Source organism: Mauremys reevesii, linkage group 3 (assembly GCF_016161935.1).
Source record: "Mauremys reevesii isolate NIE-2019 linkage group 3, ASM1616193v1, whole genome shotgun sequence".
NCBI lineage: Eukaryota > Metazoa > Chordata > Testudines > Geoemydidae > Mauremys > Mauremys reevesii.
Window position 1 is genome coordinate 49737071 of NC_052625.1, and position 18281 is coordinate 49755351.

General features: G+C 40.1%; 1 protein-coding gene across 9 annotated transcripts in view; it reads left to right on the plus strand.

The window, feature by feature from the left end:
* The window catches only part of RPS6KC1 (ribosomal protein S6 kinase C1), a 122523-nt gene that overhangs the window by 82106 nt on the left and 22136 nt on the right, over positions 1-18281 (plus strand). For all 9 annotated transcript variants that reach the window (XM_039530574.1, XM_039530577.1, XM_039530580.1 and 6 more), the window contains 4 exons: positions 1817-1864; positions 3384-3516; positions 14741-16327; positions 16599-16688. In XM_039530574.1, the coding sequence (XP_039386508.1) occupies positions 1817-1864; positions 3384-3516; positions 14741-16327; positions 16599-16688 (1858 nt within the window). The remainder of the gene's footprint in view (positions 1-1816; positions 1865-3383; positions 3517-14740; positions 16328-16598; positions 16689-18281) is intronic.

Sequence of the window (18281 nt, forward strand, 5' to 3'; positions counted from 1 at the left end):
ACAAGAAGTTTGGTTATAAATTGGGGACACATCAGTTGGAAGTAACAGAGGAGGAGAAGGACCTCGGAGTATTGGTTGATCACAGGATGACTATGAGCCACCAATGTGATATGGCCGTTAAAAAAGCTAATGCGGTTTTAGGATGCATCAGGCAAGGTATTTCCAGCAAAGATAAGGAGGTGTTAGTACCGTTATACAAGGCACTGGTGAGACCTCATCTGGAATACTGTGTGCAGTTCTCCCATGTTTAAGAAGGATGAATTCAAACTGGAACAGGTACAGAGAAGGGCTACTAGGATGATCCGAGGAATGGAAAACCTGTCTTATGAAAGGAAACTCAAAGAGCTTGGCTTGTTTAGCCTAACCAAAAGAAGGCTGAAGGGGGATATGATTGCTCGTTATAAACATATCAGAGGGATAAATATCAGGGAGGGAGAGGAATTATTTAAGCTTAGTACCAATGTGGACACGAACAAGTGAATATAAACTGGACATTAGGAAGTTTAGACTTGAAATTAGACGAAGGTTTCTAACCATTAGAGGAGTGAAGTTCTGGAACAGCCTTCCAAGGGGAGTAGCGGGGGCAAAAGACATATCTGGCTTCAAGACTAAGCTTGATAAGTTTATGGAGGGAACAGTATGATGGGATAGCCTAATTTTGATAATTAATTTGGCAATTGATGTTTGATTATTAGCAGGTAAATATGCCCAATGGTCTGTGATGGGATGTTAGATGGGGTGGGATCTGAGTTACTACAGAGAATTCTTTCCTGGGTGCTGGCTGGTAAGTCTTGCCCACATGCTCAGGGTTTAGCTGATCACCATATTTGGGGTCAGGAAGGAATTTTCCTCCAGGGCAGATTGGCAGAGGCCCTGGAGGTTTTTCGCCTTCCTTGCAGCATGGGGCACGGGTCACTTGCTGGAGGATTCTCTGCAGCTTGAGGTCTTCAAACCACAATTTGAGGACTTCAATAACTCAGACATAGGTTAGGGGTTTGTTACAGGAGTCGGTGGGTGAGATTCTGTGGCCTGCATTGTGCAGGAGGTCGGACTGGATGAACAGAATGGTCCCTTCTGACCTTAAAGTCTATAAGGGCAGGTCTACACTAAGGGCGGGGGTCGAACTAGGGCACGCAAGTTCAGCTATGTGAATAGCGTAGCTGAACTTGAAGTACCCTAGTTCGAACTACTCACCCATCCAGACGCCGCGGGATCGAAGTCCGCGACTCCAAGGTCGACTCCGCCACCGCCGTTTGCAGTGGTGGAGTACTGGAGTCGACCGGAGCGCGCGGGGAGTTCGAACTATCGCGTCTAGATTAGACGCGATAGTTCGAACTCCGAGAAGTCGAACTCACCGCGTCGACCCGGGAGGTAAATGTAGACTAGCTCTCTGTCTATCAGCGTCACCTTAAAAAACAACCCCCACCCCCTCAAGAAAACAGGGAGCCTCTGGGGAAGGAACAAAAATTGGGTATAAGAAACCTGGTGGTGTGAAAACAAGTCTTACTGGGAGAAGGGAGTGTTGGACTAAACTGAGGTAATACTGCTTTTTATGCAGTTACCCTAACTTGAGTTCTGCTGAATTATATCCTCACTCATAAAACACCAATTTCTATCTTTAAAAAAAAAATCAGTAAAGGTCTTACTAATATGTTATCAGAATTTTTTGTATTTATTGTGCACTGTTTTTTAATAACATGCAGCTATTGATCTATAGAAATGTTCAACAGGCGATTTTTGAGTTGCCTACTGTTAAGTAGCTTTATACTAATGAGAAACTTAAAATAATTTTTCTTTACTTTGTGTTTTTGTTTAGGTTTTACTTGTAATGGATACTAGAACACAGCAGACTTTTATATTGAAAGTAAGTAAAATCTTTATTCTAGTTTCCTAAACAACTTTGCTTGCTAATTTACTCCACACAAAGAAAATATTTCCTGTTTTTTATGGTTGCCATCTCTGTGAATTTTATTGGCACATTAACATTTCTGTCTTTTAAATGTATTTGAAATATATTTTCACTTTCTTCCATCCCCTTTCCTTTCCTTTTTTCTCTGTAGTTCTTGTACGCATAGCATTACCACTGATCATGATAGTGGTGTGATCATTGAGGCCAGTATGTTAGAGTATAGGGGATATAAACCCTCATGTTTCAGGGCATAAGTTAGGAAGAAATTTCTCCTGTACACAAGCTATTCCAAACTGTTCGCTACAGGGTTTGTTGCTTGTTCCCCTGAGGCATCTGGTTCTGGCCACTGTGAGAGACAGAATATTTGATGAGGTGGACCACTGCTCTAATCCAGTATGGCAATTCCTATGTTCTTAAAACTATAGGTTACTACAAGGTCCATTTAAGGCTACTAAATTATTACATTAATAATAAGGACTTCCCTACATGGGAATTAAATCCTTAAGGTTTGCCTCCTGTGATTCATGTAGATCAGGTAAAAATTCTTTTGAGAACCCAGTGAATCCATGGGGCTGGGAATTGGTTTACTTTGAGGGCTTGATGCAGCCCTTATTCACACAAGGAATCACATTGATTTGAATTAGGCTACTGACATGAGTAATGGCTGCAGAACTGAGGCCCAAAGACTATGCTGTAGTTAATTGTTGAAACTTTATTTACACTTCAGCTTCAGGTACACTGTGTACACACAATGCAAACTGTTCTAATTCCATTTATCTTGGTTTAGAAATCCAAACACATACTCTGCAGAAAATCATTCCATTTATAATTCACAAGTGGCCATCCGTAAACATTATATAGTTCAGATATTGGATCCTAGGTAAGCATCCTCATTGCATCTGTAGGCAGACTAGATGAACTGTATATTTTTCCATTTTACTCCTTACATCTTGTTGATCAATATAATAGTAGGTCATGCTTACTTCCCGCCCCCTCCATTCCAATAACTTCATCTGTGTGCCGAAATTATTACCTCTTCAGGAACTGAATGTTTTCCTGTTTTTTTAAGTATGGTGGAAACATAAGGATAACATGTGAATCCAGGGTATTCTTTTGTCTCTAGAACGTAGACTGATTTAAACAATGTCTTTTGCTTAAAAAAAAAATTTTTTTTTAAAAGGTCATAGGGAAATAACTGTGTGTCATCCTGATGACTTAGTTTGAGAGAGATTCTAATAAAAACATTGACCCATGTAATTGATTTTAATGGCAGCTTTGTGCCATCTTCTGTTCTCTGGAAATGCGCCAGATGCCATCAGCAGAGCCTCGGGGGACTGAGGGGCATAGAGCAGCAGATGAGTGGTTTCTCTGAAGCCCAGAGTAACTCGGATAGATTAGTTTGGTTGATAAACACAGAGCACAGCAGGCTCCAAAGGCAACTGAGGGTACAACTGACCTTTTTGTTCTCTGTCAGGGTCTAAGGAAAAGTAGTGAGTACAGCAGGAACAGAAAGACCATCATTCCCCGCTGTGTGCCCAACATGGTGTGTCTGCACAAGTACATCATCTCTGAGGAGTCTGTATTTCTTGTGCTGCAGCATGCAGAAGGTTTGTCTGTGGTTTAAGTACATTGAAAAAAAATTCAAGCTTTCAATCAATGATAAATTTAAATGTCAAATTACTTTCTTATGTATTTTTCTAAACAAAATATTTTCACTCTTAGAATAACAAAACTATACAAAGAACGGATTTTTTTCCCCTTATTCCTATTCTGAATCTCATTCCTGTTTTGAATTTCCCCAAAAGCTGCTTAGTTGTTTGAGCTTTAGTAATATTGTACATTTCTAACCATTTATTTTCTACAGGACAGATACTGGTTTGGTTGAAACTGCAATCTACAGTATGTATAAGTCAACTCTAGGAGATAAAATCTTTTTGCCACTTTTGTAATCTTTGGCAAGCAAATCTTTTTAATGTTATGTAGCTAAAATGGGAAGTATTCCCATAAGAATTTAATAATTGCCTTCTAAAAAACAAGAACATTTGCCTGTTCCTTAACATTACATAGTTATTCTGATCTGGGTTTTTAAGAAAATAGCCAGTGGTGTCATATAGGAGTTCAAAGCAGAGCCACAGAGTTGTGCCTTCAGACTATTTATAAAATTCCTGTTATATGTTCAGGGAACAGGTGGCAAAAAATAATTACGTTTTGATTTTTTTTCCTCTGGATTTAAATATTCCCTAATTTAATTACTCCTTTTTGTGTAGAATGAGTGCAGAATATAAATTTCAGTTCTGCTAATATATCTCTTCCTTTTTAAGGGATGCTGCTAATTCAACCAGAAAGGGGAAATGCAAGGCACAGAACTAGTTTATAGAGAAGATAAGTTAAGAGGAAATATTATTCTTTTTGTTTTAACTATTTGGAATTTGTCTATGCACATGCCACTTTTGTCACACACAGGAAAACAAACCAACAAAAGTTGACTCTGTAATGTGAAGAGTTCTTTGTTTCTGTAGTATGTTTTATTTATTTATTTTAAACTTGACTGTACAATGATGCATGAAAGAAGACCTTATGTTAATAGGCTACAATGTAACTGTATGTGAATTCTCTACCCAAGAGACCATCTTGGGAATTTGAAAGCTATCAATTGACCTCTGACTTGAATGCATATTGGTAGTTTAGAACTGAATCTTTGGAGAAGCTTAGAAAATTTGTTGAGACTTCATTGGTGCCAATAGATTTCTGTTCCCCGGAGTCTGCAGGGGAAAGGGATGTGAAGAAAAAATATTGGGGTTGGAGGTGGGACTCAGTTGATTATTATAACTTCAGGTCCCTAGAATTTTTAATTCCCTTGAGGAAAAACTTCCTTTGGTAGCACAGGATGAAGATAGGATGAGAAGAGGAAAAGGTATTTCAGGGAGAATTACTAGGGTGGGTAATAACCAAACATCCCAAAAAGAACTTTAAAGTACACAGCAAACTGCCACAGTCCAGGGCAACCTACTGGAAATGGTTACTACTTCCCAGTAAGGAATATTTTCCTTTGGCTCTGGTGAATGAAGGGGGGAAGGGAAGCAGAGATGTTTCATACCCCAGAGCTCTTGTATATGAGAGCAAAGAGGTGAGCTGAATGGATTGGACAGGACAGTTATTGTAAGAGGGAAAACTTTATATCTTGGCGGGTCAGGAGAGAATAATGAATCCAGTGAGAAGTTACTGTCCTGGCCTGCTCATTCTTGCCAAAACCAACCATAACAAGTGTTGAGTTCCCTAGGTAAAATTAATTTGTGTCAACTGCTGCTAAATCCCTACTTTGTATAAATTGTATAGGGCAGAGGGTTTTCTCTCAAATTCCCTTTGTATATTAGGAGTAAGAGAGCAGCATATTGTCTAGAAGTGGGTACGTGATAAGCTCAGTCACTGCTCAGTTAATGATTCCTTATAAAAACTACTAATTATGAGAGATAGGTTAAGCTTATTTTGGTGAGCCAAACATAAAGGAAAAACAATTGCATTTAAAAAGTAGTATGCCTTCTTTAATAGAAGACATATTTGTATATGTGGAAAAAACATGCAAAATAATGTATTGTAAATAAGCACTTATTCGTTCTTACCTAAATCTCAACTATACAAAGTAGCACAAACACTCTCACAGCTTGAAATCATCCTAAACCACCTCCTTCAGGGTGTTCTGTCTATCCTTGAGTGATGTACTCAAGTGATACCAGAGAGGAATTGTGCCACCCCCATATTCATAGCAAGGTGGTTAAAGTTCTTGGATGTCTATGCTTCCATCATCCAAACTCCAAATGACCCTGACTTAATGTTGTGGTTGTTGATTTATTTATATTCTGATAGTGTCTAGGTGCCTCAGCTGTTCTTTTGTACTAAATGCTGTACACACACATTATAAGAAACAGCCCTTGACCCTGAAAGCTTATAGTATAAATAGACAAGACAAAGGGTGATGGAAAGGAAGTGATGTTTCCATTTAAAGAGGGGGACCTGAGGTACAGAGTGATATGGTGACTTGTCCAAGGCTATACACAGGAAATATCATAGATCCAGGATTTGAACACGGATCTCCAGAGTCCCTGTCCAGTGCCTTATTTAGAAGACCATCCTTCTTCCCTGACCTTTGTCAGTTAATGAAGTTTTAAAAAAAATTGTCATTGGGTTTCTAGTATCCATGGCAATTCTCTGACATCAGCCCTTGAGGTTCCCCAGCTCATCTGGATTCCCACGCCAAAGATCACTTACCATCTCTGGCTTAGTAAAGCATAGCTGGAACACCTTGAGCACAAGAATAGTTGGAATCCTGACTGTCCTGATACCCAATCTAAGAGGCTTTTTAAAATTTTGCCTGGAAAAATAATGTCAATCACCAATCCTGGTGATTGACACCCAGGATGGGAATTTTGATACGGGCTGGTGCGGTGACAGTGGCTGACTCAATAAGACCTTTTAAATTGTTGGACATTGTAGAAATAGAAACCATGAATGTAAAATGGGGTAAAGTTACACTGAATTTGTATGGGGTGGTTAGGTTTTGTCACCAAGAACACCATGGTGTTTTGATGACAGGAGAAACCTATTGGTTAATAGCAGTCAGATTGCCAGAATCTTGTAAATGTCTAGGGTAGATAATCTTACCAAAATCCCTATAGAGGAGGTTTTTGTAAATTATGGCTACCTCACACTCATTCCTCTAAAAACCATCTTTTTCTGCTTTTCAGGTTCCCCATATCAGTCAAAAGCCAAAACTTTCTAATTATTCAAAGCTCCAAGGTGTAATGATAGGGCTAAAAAGGCTGCTTAGTCACTTCAAGGTACTAGCAGTACTGCTCCCAGTTAAAAACAAAAAAAGATAAGCAGACAGGGTCTGCTTTGCAGTCATCTTTGGGAATGGATAAAAACTTCAGGGTCAGTGCCTGTTTCAGTGTAAATGCCTAAAACTGTGTGTCACTCCTGTATGTCTCTTTTGCATCCAAACTTCAAAAAGTTCTGTTTCATTAGAAAGGAGCATTGAGCGAATAAAACATTTGGTTTATATATTACTCCATGGTGGCTTATCATGCTTAGAGGCCAGTTGTACCATTAGGAAGTTCAAGGTTAAAAATGTTAATTTTAACTGGAAAACCATTTGGATTAAGGCCTGTTCAGAAGAGGTGGCAAAGTTGCATATGAAGATAACTGCTTATTTGCGAAGGACTTTGCTGTTGATTTTACACCCACTCCCTTTACTGCACAGCTTATATCAACTGTCCGGTTTAAAACTATTGGGTTTTAAACTGGACTCAGAAAACTTGACCCCCACACATTCTTTGATTAAGAAGAAAACATTCTTGTTTTACCCAGAAGTAGTGATGCTGTCATTCCTCTAAACGCAGTTAATGGGGTTGGTGGATTCCCTTAAACTCTTCCCATGGTCACAAAACATTAGAGGGCTTTAGAGGGGTGTGTTAGAGGCAAGAAAGTCCACAAAGTTATCTGGTAGCTTTGTCAGAAAGCATTTGGCAAGATCTACTGTGGTGGAGAGCCAGTGTGATGTTAACAAGGCCTCAGTTTTTTTTGGCACTACCAGTGCCAGAAATTTTAGAAACAGATGCTTCAAAAACAGGCTGGGGGGCTTCTGTGGTACATCAGAGTTTAAGTGGCTGTTGGAAACTGTCAAATCTCTTCAAGCATAAACAAGCTGGAGCTCCTATCAGTCTGGAGAGCACTCAAGAAACTTCAAATTGAAGAGGCTTTCAGGGTATGGGAACTAATGGACAACAATTCAGTGGTGGTCTATCTTGCCAAACTACAGACTTGCTGGTCAGAATGGATTTCATTAGTAGCCCTAAAGATTCTGTTGCCAGTCCCGAGAATGTAGTAATGGCTGTTCTGTCCTTGTCCAAAGGCTGGTTTGAAATGATAGCTCTCTCTCAATTTTTGTCAGATGGTGAGCACACCGTCTTCTTCTGTGCTAGCAAATTTTGTAGTAGTTATTCGCCACCACGGTTAGCAATGGTGAAGGTGGTAATATATGTAGGACTCTGTTTTTAACTGCTGTACTGTCATGTTAGAGATTCTGGTGATAAACTCCTATGTCCTATATACACTACAACCTCCACTGCTGCTACTGTTGTTATGCATTGGAGTTATTGCTTATGTTACGGTAGTGCCCAGAAGTGAGGTCCCAGTTACGTCGGGCACTGCACGCACATAAGTATATATGTTTAATCATTTTATATATTATGAGGTTGACTAGTGGCTGCATCTCCTCTTTACAAGATCTGGATTTTATTTTTTCTGCCAGCAGTGCCGCTCACAAAACATGAGATACTTGATGCGGCTTGTGATCAAAGGAGCAGTAGGGAGAGATGTATTTTCAATAGGGCGGAATATCGTGGTTTTCATAAATCAGGACTGTGGTGTTTGTTTTTTTTTAAATATATATATATATACACCCAAGTTCAAAATTAATTATTTGGAGGAAGTTCTATGGCCTGTGTTATACAGGAGGTCAGACTAGATTATCACAGTGGTCCTTATGAATCTTGAAACCATTTTCCTCTTTTTCCACTGAGAATTTGGGTAAGTTTTGAAGGATGAATTGAGTAGATGTGTCTCAGTACTCCTCTTCTCTCTCCCCTGTGTGGTCATGGTTATTTGGGAACCCAGATTGTTGTCTTTAACTTTAGTTAGCAAAGCCCAAATCCAGTATGGCCACAATTTTTTAGCGATAATCAGGTTACACAGCCCTGCATTGCAGACTCTTGGGCCAATTTAGCAAAAGCTAAATGATTGTTTTTTGGGATACATCTGCTTAGTTTTTCAGGATGTGAACTTGCAATGTAACATGTCTGCAGACTGGATGAGTCAAAATTCAACAGGACATAAATTCCTCTTGTAAACTAAAACTAAAGCATGGTTAGGAAACTGAATTTACTGGTCTGTCAGGTTTTCTTTCATCCTAATGATACTTATCCTAAAGTCTTTGTATCTTCTTGTCTTTGTCACTACTTCAAAATAGCATTACACCCACTCCCACCCTACAGAAAACATTTAAAAGAAAATCTAAAAATTGTGGAACTAAAAGGACTCCTGCTCAGCGTCACTGCCCAGCCACTTTGCTTTTGATTGCATTCAAATTTGATTGCATTCACTTTCCTGTACACTGACTTTTACGATTCATCTCTTTGGGAGGCGCAGATCTAATCTTCTGTCTGTAACGTGCCTATGCTGTCTCAGTGACTAATATGCTCTGTGCTATACATGCATTGTTTGCATTTTTCTGCATACAAGTTCACTTTTAAAAATATGTTTCCATTGTAGCTAATGTTCTCCAGTGGCACAGGACTGGGGGTTAGGAGAGACAAGTCTTTTCCTGGCTTTTTCACTGCCCTATGGGGTGTCATTGAGCAAGTCACTTCACCTGTGCCTCAGTTTCCACATTTGTACCACAGAGATTATACTAATCCTTATGTGTAAGATGTTTTGAGATATGTGGAGGAAATGTGCTACTTTGTATAAATAATTGAAAACTAATTGGAGCAAGGACTAAAACTTGGGTATCCCACCTCCCTAATCATTGGGCTATAGAGTGATTCTCTTTCCCTCTGGACCAATGAATATTTACCTACTTAGCCAAAGCATAACAGTTTCAACAGATGAAATTTGAGAAAGAACCGCATCAAAGTAACCTGTAGCCCAGTGATCAGGGCATTCAGTCCGGAAAAAAAAATTAATTCAGAAATGTCAAAAGATGAAACTATTTGCTGACATTGACATGAATTCACGAAATGTTTTGGTCAACCAGATCTGCATTTTTTGGCAGAAAAAAGTTTAAGCTGAAACATGTCTCCTATATATGAGTCAAATATTATTTTTTGCCTTGGCACTAGTACTTGATTAAAGTAAAATTTATTTGGAATGCACTCTATTTCAGTTAATATTGTAGTGGTTCCTGGTAGCAACCAGTATGGCTGGATTTCCACGTCTGTTCTGAGATCCCGCTTTTCAGGTGCGCTTAACTTTCTTAAATTCCTTCTGGAATGCTCAACCTTGGTTTGTGTAACCCAAAAGGTGGATTTTTGTATTAGGTAAATATTAAAAAAACAAAACCAAAAAAACCACACCTTCTCCTATCCCAACTGAAGTGATTAGGCCTTATGTAATTAAAAAAATGCCCAGCGCTTGCTAGAAATGTCAAAAGTTAAATTACTTAACTCTTTTTTTTTTAAAGGAACTAGATTGCAAGTAGGCATCACTTGGAAGATTTCTGCTGCAATATTAACTCTTCCACATTGCACATAGGAAAAACTTCATATTTTCCTTGGCACAAATACATTTTAGTACGTTAGTGGTGATGTATCTATACCAGGGGTGGGCAAACTTTTTGGCCCGAGGGCCACATCTGGGTGGGGAAATTGCATGCAGGGCCATGAATGTAGGGCTGGGGCAGGGCATTGGGGTGCGGGAGGGAGTGTGGGGTGTGAGAGGGGTACGGTGTGCAGAAAGGGGCTCAGGGCAAGGGGTTGGGGTGGAAGAGGGGCACGGGGAGTACGAGGGGGCTCAGTGAAAGGGGTGGGGGTGCGGGAATGGGCTCAGGGCAGGGGTTCCGGGAGGATTGCGGGAGGGGGCTCAGGGCAGGGGGTTGGGGTGCAGGAGGGGTGTGGGGTGTGACAGGGCGTTGGGCTGCAGGAGGGGTGTGGGGTGTAGCAAGGGGCTGAGGGCAGGGAATTGGGGTGTGGTGGGGGTTGGCGTGCACGCAGGGTGTGGCGGGGGCTCAGGGCAGGGGGTTGGGGTGCAGGGTGCAGAGGGGTTCGGGGTGCAGCACCCCTTACCTGGTGCAGCTCCAGGGTGGCAGTGGCACGCACCGGGGCTAGGGTAGGCAGGCGCCGTGCCTGCCTGCCCTGGCCCTGCACCACTTCCGGAAGTGGCCAGCACCGTGGCCCCTGGGGGAGGGAGGGGCAGAGCTGCCCTTGCCTGTGGGTACCTCCCCCCGAAGCTCCCATTGGCTGCAGTTCCCCGTTCCCAGCCAATGGGAGCTGCAGGGGATGGTTCCCACAGGTGAGGGCAGCACATGGAGCCCTCTGTCCTCCCTCCCCTGGCAGCCACAGAGACATGGTGCTGGCCGCTTCTGGGAGCAGCGCGGGGCCCATGGTGCCACAGGGGTGGCAATACCACGGGCCGTAGTTTGCTCACCCCCATCTATACTATAAAATGCATAGAATGACTGGCAACGTTGTGGTAGAAAGATTAGATTTAGGAAACTTCGTTGCATTGATGCTAGTTTACTTGTGATTCTATTAAAGATGAATAAACTTCAGTTTTGTGGTGATACTTTTCACAGTTATTTAGTTTGTTAGACAATATTTGACAAAGTGACTGAAGCCCGCTTGCGTGGACTGACTTCTGTAATTTTAGTTTTTATAGATTCCTGATACAATATTAGCATGGTTTGCTAATGGGTTTTCTTGATCTTACACAACGCATGGTGGGAGGAGGAGGAGATTATTTGTGTGTCACTCATAAAAACATAATTATATACCCAGAAACAAATATCGCCCTTGTTTGACCCTGGATTGGGCATTTTCAGAAAGGAATAAAATTGTTGTTCTTCAGTATTGAACAAAATTATTGAACAGCATTTATTTACGTATTTCCACTTGACCAGGAGACCAGTCTTGAAATACTTATACATAAACAGCTATATGTATGAATTTGGACATTTAATCAAATGGTTTTTCATTTAGTTGCACTTAACTGTAAATCAGAAAGCAATAAGCAACAGTTTTTCATCGTTTCCTACTACAAGTAATTATTGAATCATAAACTTTTTTCTCTAAGCTTTTAAAGGAGGAAGGTTTATAATGGGAATAATTATTGAAGGGAAGGCAGTATGGCCATTTAAACTGTTTTCACTAGTGTCAGAATAATGTAAATTTGATTATTTTTTTTGTCTTAACTATGATAATTGGAAACTGGCCTACTGACCATTTTTAGATGCTTACTAGGACTAAGGGAATTGTATTCTCTGTTAAAAAGCATCAGAAATAAAAACCTTTTAAAAAAACCTCCATGTGCTGTTTTCTTTTTAAACCGTTACATAGTGACTTGAGTGTCTTTTACATTGATAGGGTCAAATGGCTATGGAACATAAAAAAACAATAATGTCCTGGGTCACCTTACTAGCAGAAATACCTAGGGAGATGTAGATGCCCAGGGTCCCAATGCCACCTTTGGTTCTCTGATAGTACGGCTCCTATGCCCTAACGACATTTCTCTTAGACAGGGGGTTTCTTCCAACCTCAATGGTGTATAAAAGCTAAGCCTGCATTCTTCCACCTTTTAAGTGTCAGTGGACTGCCGCTCTCGTATGGAAGCTCCATTACAATCCACTCATGTGCAAGAAGTTCCCAGGTCTATATTTAGGGATGGGTTAGAGGAGTGTTGTCAAATGAAGTTTATTAATTGGTACAGGCAAGCCGTGAATATTTCCATTATATGTAAATGAATGAGCTCGGCAAAATTATTTTGCCAAATTTTTAGCAGTTAAAAAACATGATTTCAACAAAACTTAACAAAAAATAAATTATTTTTGAAATTTTCAGTCAGAATTGTGGAATAAAAATCCCACTTTCACTTTTGCTCCCTCTTTTTTTCCAATTGGGGAAAAAAGTCAGAAGGGACAGGTGAAGAGGGGAGATTGGTTCCCCAACCCCACATTCACCCCCCTTCCCTCTGCTGCTGCTAAAGTGAGAGAGAGAGATGTTGGCAGTGGTGAACTCAGAACTGAAAATTTGAAACTATATTTTTTAACAAATTGTTTAAAACATTTTTGTTTTGAATTCTTTGTGTGAGGGGGAGGGGTAAATTGTGGACAAAGCATCAAACTTTAGCAACCCTCCCAAAATTTGACCAGCTCTAAAACTTTTATGGAATACAATAAAATGAGATAACATTCCATATAACTCATTTAAATACAGATATGTATTCACGGTAACCATGAACATCTTAAAATTGGGATCTAAAATTATGATATAATCAATGATTGATTCTCAGTATTTTCTATATCAGGACCCTCTGCAGGTTTTCCTTCCCATGTAGCTGGGACAGTCACATTTAATTATATGGGAATGTCAAGGTGATGACACCCTGACACCTGTTTACATCTTGTAGGTTAAGAGCATGTATGTGAATAGATCCAAATTGTCCTCCTTACCATCAGTTTCCAAACTGTTAGAATTTTTTTGTTTGATAAATTTAGCTTCATCATAGCTAGTGAAGATCTTGTTAGATCACATGTACTTTACTGAAATTCCTTAAACTCTGTTATTTTGAAAGGGAACTGCTTGAATTCTCATTTCTCCCCCTTGAAAGTTTTCTAGGACCTCTCTCTGCCTGCTTGAGGTCAATTTCTTAGGCCCAAGCAAGCACAATAGAACAAATTGGAGTGAATCCAGCAGATTGGGGGCTGGGGCACATGACTTATGAGGAGAGCCCGAGGGAACTGGTCTTATTTAGTCTGCAGAAGAGAAGAATGAGGGGGGATTTGATAGCAGCCTTCAACTACCTGAATGGGGGTTCCAAAGAGGATGGAGCTAGGCTGTTCTCAATGGTGGCAGATGACAGAACAAGGAGCAATGGTCTCAAGTTGCAGTGTGGGAGGTCTAGGTTGGATACTAGGAAAAACTATTTCATTAGGAGGGTGATGAAGCACTGGAATGGGTTACCTAGGGAGGTGGTAGAATCTCCATCCTTAGAGGTTTTTAAGGCCCAGCTTGACCAACCCCTGGCTGGGATGATTTAGTTAGGATTGGTCCTGCTTTGAGCAGGGGGTTGGACTAGATGACCTCCTGAGATCTTTTCCAATGCTAATCTTCTATGATTCTATTATTCTAATATCATCTAATTTAATTTTGTGCAACCTTCTGCTTTGTACCCATGACCTATAATTGTTTATAACAAGCATTAATAGAATTTTCAAGCTTTTGAAGAGTGACAGTCCAATTGTATTATTTCCAAAGCTTAACTGCAGCCAAGTACTGTAACTTTCTTGGACTTTTCAGAGATGAGAGAACTGGGCTTGGGTTGGGACAGAGACAGATGCTCTGTCTTATTCCTTCCTCTTTAGCCATAGATTCTGATATTTGCTACTGAAGTGTATTAATTAAAATCCACCTGCCTCCCCCAGCAAAAAAAATGGCATAATATAGCAAGGTATCAGGGAAGAAATCTTAACTTGGCAAGAAATCCTGATTTAACAGACCAATAAGATATCTTCAAAAAGCAAGAAAAGAAATATCTGTATCTATATCCTACTATTAGGGAGCGGAGGGGCACTAATATCCACAAAACTGAAGAGGGGGGAAACCTAGAACTTGATAATGATTCCTCCTTTATTCCATCCCTCCTTTTTTCCTCCCCTGATGTCACATAGAAGATTGGAGCTGTGATTCAGAAGCATCTCAGGAAATGCAGAATGTTTGTGGGGAACCTTATTTTCTCTGATTCTTGATGTGTCCTGAAACGGAAGAGCAGTTGTAATCCTGAAACAACTTGGTTAGAGACAACTCTGTAGGATTTTAAACATTCTTTCTATTTTAATAATCTAAGATGATGCTACTAACATGAATGTATTAATAAATTTGTTTGAACTATGAGTTAAGTCGATAGGGTCCCTCTAGCTATTCTCTATTGAAATAGCAGTTCTAACCTCCTCTAATTGGCATAAGGAAGTAATTTACACTGGTGACTTGTGTATTTTATATCTCATAATGAAACAGTTGTTTAGTTCTGAGTTAAATTGTGATTTTTCTTTTTCTTCCTTTGTAGGAGGCAAACTGTGGTCTTACATCAGTAAATTCTTAAACAGAAGCCCCGAAGAAAGCTTTGAAATCCATGAACTCAAAAGTTCTACTAAAATTCACCTGCAGCTGCCAACCCCTAGCCCTACAGAAATCAGCAGTAGTGTCGACTCCAGAGGAAGCAGTGGGGGGAACGTGCTGAGAGTTATACCAATGAAGAGCAGCCTTACACCAAGTTCTCAAGATGAGAGTAGTAACCAGGAAGATGGTCAAGAAGGTTCTCCCAAATGGACAGATTCTGGGTCAAGTTCAGAAGAAGAATGCACTACTAGTTATTTAACATTATGCAATGAATATGGGCAAGAAAAAATTGATCCTGGCTCTTTAAATGAGGAACCTGTGTTGAAACCAGAAGGAGAAGATCTTAAAACCAAAGAGTTAGGATGCTTACAGGCACATACTTTAGTTGGCAATGATAGCTTCAGCTCTCAGATCACCTCTCGGGAGCTAAAGTTTTTCACTGAAGATGCTGACCTGGAAGTACTTAGTCCTACTAGGATATCAGACTCATTAAGTAAATCCAAGCACAGCCCTATGGAATTTTTCAGAATAGACAGTAAAGACAGCACCAGTGAACTTCTGGGGCTTGATTTTGGAGATAAATTGTATAGCTTAAAATCAGAATCTTTAAAGCCATTTTTTTCTGCACCAGATCATGACAAGAGTCTTGAAACCCTGGAAAGCAGGGTGGGCTTTAGAGCCCAGGACACAATAAGCCGGGGTTCCAATGACTCTGTGCCAGTAATTTCTTTTAAGGATGCTGCTTTTGATGATGTAAGTAGTGCTGATGAAGGAAGGCCTGATCTTCTGATAAATTTACCTGGTGTATCTGAGAAACTGGAAGAAGCACCAGTGGTTAGGCCAAAAAAGCTTACAAAGACTGATGTAAACATCTTGGAAAGCAAACTGTTAGAAACCCCTGATGTTTTACAATTAAATAATAGTACAGAGCAATGCAAAGCACTTGATCAAAAGTTGAATCATGTGGTGCCAGAATTGGGCCATCCTTCTAGCAAGGAATCGGAAGGACAATATGATGTCACTCAGGAAATTGTCAGGACACTATTTACGTCTGACATTGACCTGGCTAGTTCAGAAGACGTGGCTCAGTTTCAAGGACTCGGAGCAATTTCTTCCTCATCATTAAATGCAACAAGCACAGAAGAAAATTTCTTATTTATTTCTAACTCACTCTCAGGTGCTAAAGAGTATAGCTTAGATGGAGGCATTGTAAGAAATCAAGCAATGTTGCTATTTTCTGATCAAACGGAAGACTTTGGTAAAGAGAAAACAAACCCTACTCTCTTACCAAAAGCTGAAAGCAAAGAGACAGTAGTGGAGGGCAAGAGTGAAGTAGCACTAGAAGGAGAGAAGGAAATACATCAAATTTTTCAGGACCTCGACAAAAGACTAGCACTAACCTCCAGATTTTACATCCCAGAGGGTTGCATTCAAAGATGGGCAGCTGAAATGGTTGTAGCCCTTGATGCTTTACATAGAGAAGGAATTGTGTGCCGCGATTTGAACCCAAACAACATCTTATTGAATGATAGAGGTCAGGAACTTTTGCAAATGCATTTCTTTTTATTCGCTGTTGCTTCCAATTAACTGGGTAGGCGTTTTATCTTGTAATTAGTATCTTCATTTCCTGTCTAGAGCTTCATTATCAGTGCAGCAAATTCACCCCCAGTAATAGCTTCTAGTACTTAATGATGCCATTATTCTTAATGATACTGTTTTTAGCTACAAAAGGAGTAATTACAGTTCACTTCTGTAGAAAATGGAAGGGAAAAATGTTTTGATTTCTCCTGTCGTTTTGTTTTTAGGACACATTCAGCTAACGTATTTTAGCAGGTGGAGTGAGGTTGAAGATTCCTGTGACAACGATGCCATGGAGAGAATGTACTGTGCCCCAGGTTAGAGCAATCACCTAAAATGTTTCACTTGGAAAACAGATTAGCAGTTTTCATTTTCTCATGGAGCCTACATAACATATTTCTCTTTGGGACCTCAAGTTCATGCAATATTTGATAGGATTTTTTCCAATTATCTTAGAATCTGAAAGAGCTGGTAACTATACCACTGTTCAACCGACCAGTAGTTTGATATGTTATGTATCTCCTCTATAAAAGGTTATTGCACTAAACTTCTTGTTTTTTAGGAAACGTTTTGTTTTCCTTAGGATATTTCCGGTTTCAGTGAGGGTATGCCTGATCCCTGAAAAGGGCAATTAAAGAAAAAAGAGAAGTTCAAACTGAACATGCCACAGAAAGATTTTAAAAATACAAACTTAACAAATATACAATAATAAGAGAAACATAAATCTTATAACAGCTTTAAATATAAAATTGTAACAAACATACAAATGTGTGAGGCACCTATGATGAGCAAAATTGGAAATAATTTAGAGATTGGTATGTTTTCTTAGAACCATTTTTATTAAATCCAATGGGATAAAATGTGCATCTTAGGTTTTCTGGTAAATCCTGTGCTTCAAACTGAAAACTGCTAATTTTATTTAGTGGCCAAGTGGTAATGCCTGGAAAAAATGAGATGGCTAAACAGTTTCACTTACGAAATTTTGAAAACAAGAGGTTATAAACTAGCTTTAAAAACACATAACAAAAACCTCAAATTACTTTATTGGCTGAGATTTTTCACTTGTGAGTTCTATCCAGACATGAACTGTTTCGGGAAGTTTGAGCAAAATCTATTCAGCTGTTTGAGCTCTCTGTGAAAGGAGAAAACTTCCTTGCTTTAAAATTTAGATTGCCCTGTACACTTCCTGCTGAATTCACACACAGGTTGAACTTTGAAACTTGGCATGCAAGTGGTCCATAACTAAGGCATGTACATAGTCAGTGACCACGCTTGATAAAGATTGGTTGAATAATAAGGTATAAACAATTTAAAAGATGGCTTCAGAACTTAGCATTGAGTAGCACTTCACTCTGTGAGTTAGCCCCCTTAAAATCAAATGGAGTAAGGGGCTACGCAGTGTGAATAGACGGTAGAATATGGGCCATTGGCATCTGCTAAAACTTGAATTCGGACCCCCCACTGTGACATTGCACTTTGTCTCTGCCCAACCTGACTTGCACAGAAGGTGCTGCTGGGCCAGGTTACAGGAGGAAGATTGTACATGTTTCTGAATCACAGCCAAATACTTCTTTGTATTTTCAAACAACACAAAACACCTCACTACCTTAACCTCAGGAACAGGAAAACCTCCAGATCTCTGGTGCCAATTGGGGATGCTGGGGGAGGGGGCACATGCCCCTTCCCAAGGTTTCTGGATTGGTCAAAGTTCCATAGGCCACGGAGCTGGCGGGGGCCTTTCCTGACCATTTTTAAACACTGCTCCCATGTTAAATCAGTTTGGCTACTGCCAGAGTAGCCTGGAACATTGCTCTGGCTGCATGGTTCCAATGCTGCTGAAATTTGACCTGACCAGAAGAAGGCAGACTTTGCGATGGCTGGGCCAAATTTCAGTGAGTGGCATGGCGACC